This window comes from Morone saxatilis, unplaced genomic scaffold (assembly GCF_004916995.1).
Source record: "Morone saxatilis isolate NCDOM2014 unplaced genomic scaffold, NCSU_SB_2.0 Contig14, whole genome shotgun sequence".
NCBI lineage: Eukaryota > Metazoa > Chordata > Actinopteri > Moronidae > Morone > Morone saxatilis.
The window spans coordinates 4,266,922-4,271,200 of record NW_023339696.1 but is presented as its reverse complement, the minus strand read 5'-3'; the positions used below and the strand labels follow the sequence as shown (position 1 = coordinate 4,271,200).

General features: G+C 41.7%; 1 protein-coding gene across 1 annotated transcript in view; it reads left to right on the top strand.

Annotated features, from left to right (window-relative positions):
- LOC118323739 (ankyrin repeat and fibronectin type-III domain-containing protein 1-like) overlaps window positions 1-4,060 on the top strand; it is a 15,565-nt gene extending 11,505 nt beyond the window's left edge. The window contains exons 17-19 of the mRNA XM_035655800.1: window positions 622-788; window positions 983-1,190; window positions 1,762-4,060. Of these exons, the coding sequence (XP_035511693.1) occupies window positions 622-788; window positions 983-1,190; window positions 1,762-2,516 (1,130 nt within the window). The 3' untranslated portion in view covers window positions 2,517-4,060. The remainder of the gene's footprint in view (window positions 1-621; window positions 789-982; window positions 1,191-1,761) is intronic.
- Window positions 4,061-4,279: the final 219 nt, after the last annotated feature.

The window sequence follows — 4,279 nt, the reverse complement described above, 5'->3', positions numbered from 1 at the left end:
TCTTGTGTCCAGCAGCAAAACTTGGAAATGAAAGAAAGGAGAAGAAAGTGCCTTTTTCAGGATTATAATATAGAAATTATACTTTTTCTGCGTAAAGAGTGTATCAGACACACATTATTGTCCCAAGCAGACTATTAATATATATCTGGAAGAGATCTTACAATAAAAACAGGAGTATCACAGTAGAACAAAGTGACATACATCATGTCATTACAATCAATAAATGTGTATTGAATCTTGGGACCTAAAGGAGGACCAGCACCTAAAGGAAAGAATTTTAAATACCCCTGCCATAAAATAAGCAGTGAAATGCGTTTAAACTCTTACCAGTTTGGTTGGAGAGTGTAATATTTGTGAAGCACACTGAAGTGCTCTATCCAGGCTTTTGAAGATGAGTCACTTTTATTGTTTTTTTCTTATCTAATTAGTCTTTTCATCCTCCTTTTCATCCACACTTCAGGATTTGTTTTGACTCTAATTTAAATCCATCTTTCCGTTTGACCTTTCTTGAAAAATCCCACGTTAAAGCTATGACGAAGTGCGCTAATGAGTTCTGTGGCCTTTTCTCTCTGCTTTGAAGTAGTGATTTGTCTTTCGTCTGTAACTCTGCCTCATCACCAGTTCACTTCTGGACGTATGAACGGGACTTCCTGGCCCAGTACTGCCAGGCCTGGGTGAAGCTGGAGCTGGACACTCATCTGGCCCAGCAGGCACTACGGGAGGCGCTGGACACGAAGGAGGTGCAGGAAGCCCGAGAGCGCCTGAACCACATCACTGAGCTTTCCCACGTAAGGAGAAACAAAAGGAGGCTTCTCCTGTGATTAATATGGGTTTAATGTGGGAAATGAATAAGAAATAAAGGCTTTTACTTGGATCCACACATCAGTGTATTTGATTAAGTGTAGCAAAGGGATGGCTTCATGTGATTTTGGTTTAACTAATTTACCAGTTTCAATTTCTCTTTATTTTACCGTGTCTTTAGCGTCTGGATGTGGTGTGGAGGGACGCCCGTTGGATTATGGACTGTCTGCAGTGCGTTCGGTCCAAGCAGTGGGTGGGTGCGGTGCCTCTGGGCCTGGTGATGGGAGGAGACCCGCCCGCACGTCCTGATGGAGAAGAGGAGGAGGAGAGCCTGACTGCCAGACTGACGTGGCCCCATCGGATACAAGCACAGAGACAAGCCATTGCAGGTACAGTGATGATGTGGGTGCAGATGAGCCTGTATCGGATTATATTGTAGCACCAAATTCGACAGGGTTCAACATTGTGGACTGACTCATGACTTAGACTTGATTAAAATTTACCAGATCCACTTTGTTTTAACCACTCCAACAGCATCCAATCAAGTTTCAGGAGAGAACCACGAAGAACTAATGTTACATTACTGAGCACCAGTTTATAAAAAATAGCTTGTTACTGTCTTGACTTGGGACTTCAGACTTACTTGTGACTTTAAACAATGACTCGGTCCCACCTCTGTTGAATCAGTTACCATGTTTCAACATATTTAACCAGACTGTATGTTTATTTTACTTTATCTTTTAAAGATGCAGAACTTAATTTAACATTCTTGTCCACCTCCCATTTTCCATAGATAATAAAAACAGGGAGATACAGTATATTAGTATATAGTATATAAGAATGCAGTTTAGCATGTTAACACTGAGCTACTGTAACTTGCTTCAGCTTTAATGCTTCTATGATTTAAGGATTAAGATTTAAGATTAATAACTTTTTTTTGTCCTCCCATTTTCCTTTCAGACAGTTTAACCAGCTCGACTCCACCAAATGTTGTCACCGCCGAGATCTCTGCTCAAGCAGGACTCATGGTCGTCCCTGAAGAAGCCACACTGGCTTTGGCGGAGGGCGTTGCAAAGGGAGGATACCCTGTAGACATCGCCGCCCAGTCAACTGTAGACTTGACGAGCATTGGCCAGTCAGAATTGGGGTGCGCAAGCGCTTTAATCGAAACTGGACTACAGCCTGCTTCTGTTGCACAGTTGGAAATGGAGTACACAGTTCTGGACACGCAGGTGTCCTACAGTGAGGAACAGGACTTTCCATCCAGCATCACTGACGTAATCCGGCCAATGGAGATGGCAGAGTTGGTGGACATCTTGCCCACTCTGAGTCTCATTGAGGAGGAGACCCCCAGTGGCCCGTCCACACCATCAGTAATGGATATGCTCGAGAGCTTTGGACTGGGGATTAATGAAAACACCTTCTTTCCCTTAGAGAATTCAAACTTGACCAATGGAGCCGGGTGTCTGTTGCAGCCTAGCCCACACTGTAACAGCAGCAATGTGAGAGAGACACACTGTGAGAATACTGTCTTACAAGGACAAGACATGTCTGCCTCTCCTGCCGCAGTAGACGCCACAGGCGGTGACACGCCTGTTTTGAGCTGGGATTTTCCTTTAGAGGATCCAGAGGCTCAGCAGGCGTCCAGCAAGGGAGTGTGCTTTCCAGTTAGAAACCAGGTGGAGTGGGACAAATCCTGCAACAGTTCATCCTGATATCGACTCAAATACCAGCCTACTTCAAACTTGTACCAATTTAAAACTGTAGGCTGCAGCACAGCTGATTTACACTCAGAAAATTCAAGTTAGACTTTTTGGGCTTGAAGACGACATTTTCTTTGATCCCTGACTGTCGATCAGTGTCCACTCGCCCAGTTAATATTAACTGTTGTCCCAGTATCAACCAGATACAAGTTAATCTGACAGTTGATGGATGTGGGAAATGAAAAAGAGCAGACACCATAACTAGACTGATTTATGTCGTTTGCACATTTCTCGGCCTGTAGTTTATCTTTTTTTAATGTTAAGCTTCTTGTGTGGAAAAACTGAGATATAGTTGTAATTTTATGACTTGAAAATCCATCACTCACTACAGCACAAAGCAACATTGCTGCTTGTTGGAGGTTGCACACAAACTCATTAAATACATTGTTCAGTAAGTGGGAAAAGCTGTTGTGTAGTATGTGTAATTGAATAATTGTGGTTCTCTTTGGTTTACCTGTATGCATTTTTGGCATCCCACACCAAAACTGTAGCAAGATTTATAATCCTGTTGATTATACATGAACTGCGGTCAGTTTGCCAGTTTGGGTATTCAAGTTCGGCTTGAGCTGAATATTAGATATCTAAGAGAGAAGAAACCCAATTCACACAAGAAAAGACTAAAGACAGAATACTGGTGCTGCAAGAAAACTGAACTCGAGATGTCAGCTGTCATGAGATGCGGATGATTTGTTCTTTAGTTCCTTTAATTATTTTCACAAATGATCCCTCACTACAAAGGCCTATTTAAAAAGAAGTTTTCAAAAAATACTCAAAAGTTTCTGTTATTTGCTGCATTTAGCTACTCTAGAGCATAAACAGTAGAAAAATGCTCAGCTCTTTTCACCTTTAAAGTTGATTTGGCCTTACATTGTTGCTTCTGTACGTACTATATCTTTACCTCCTCCTGCATAGCATTAAGTCAGAGTCAACCGAGGCTGAGCTAAGGCTGAGGAAACATGTAGACTTAGTAAATGCTTTGAGGGAAACCAGAAAGAGTGATTGTGCCAGTGGGATGAAGAGTTTGGGAGAGGGTTGCTTGAAAGGGATTAACCACAGGAACAATACAGACTGAACTGACTATGGAGAAATGTTAGGCATGTGTGACGAGTGAGGTGGTTGTGCTGGTTGAACCTCCACTATAGTTTCTTTACAAAAGAGCTGCGAAACTAAGTTATGTACTCCAGGCAGAGTGAAGATAGAAGAATAGAATACAGTTGAATAGAAGGGAATAGCTTTTCCTTACAGCTCGCTGCATTTCAACTGAAGCTCATATACGGCTTTTAAAAAGATTAACTTTGGATTCCATTTTCTCTCCATACCATAGTCCGTATTATTAAGGAGGTATTAGCTTTGGTAGGAATAAAATAAATACTTCAGTGGGTTGTAACATTTAAACATCATGAACATGTGGATAACAGCATTGTGGGAAGGTCATTGTGTGTTTAAGTGGGTTGAAACTGCCCAAACTAATGTTAAAAATCCAATTAAAAACTGCCTGTGAGGCTTTCACATAGTGCTTTTGCATTCTGTGTTTTATTTTTCAGGGGGTTTGCATTTCCTACGTTTCTTCTACTGGACACCCATGGTACACTCAACAAAGGTTGTCACTCACTTTACCTAAAACCTTTCACAGCAGCCATTTTGACATGAGATAGTAGGGTTAACACAGGTGTTACCAATGATACTAATTAAGGCTCCATTCCATTTAGTGTAGC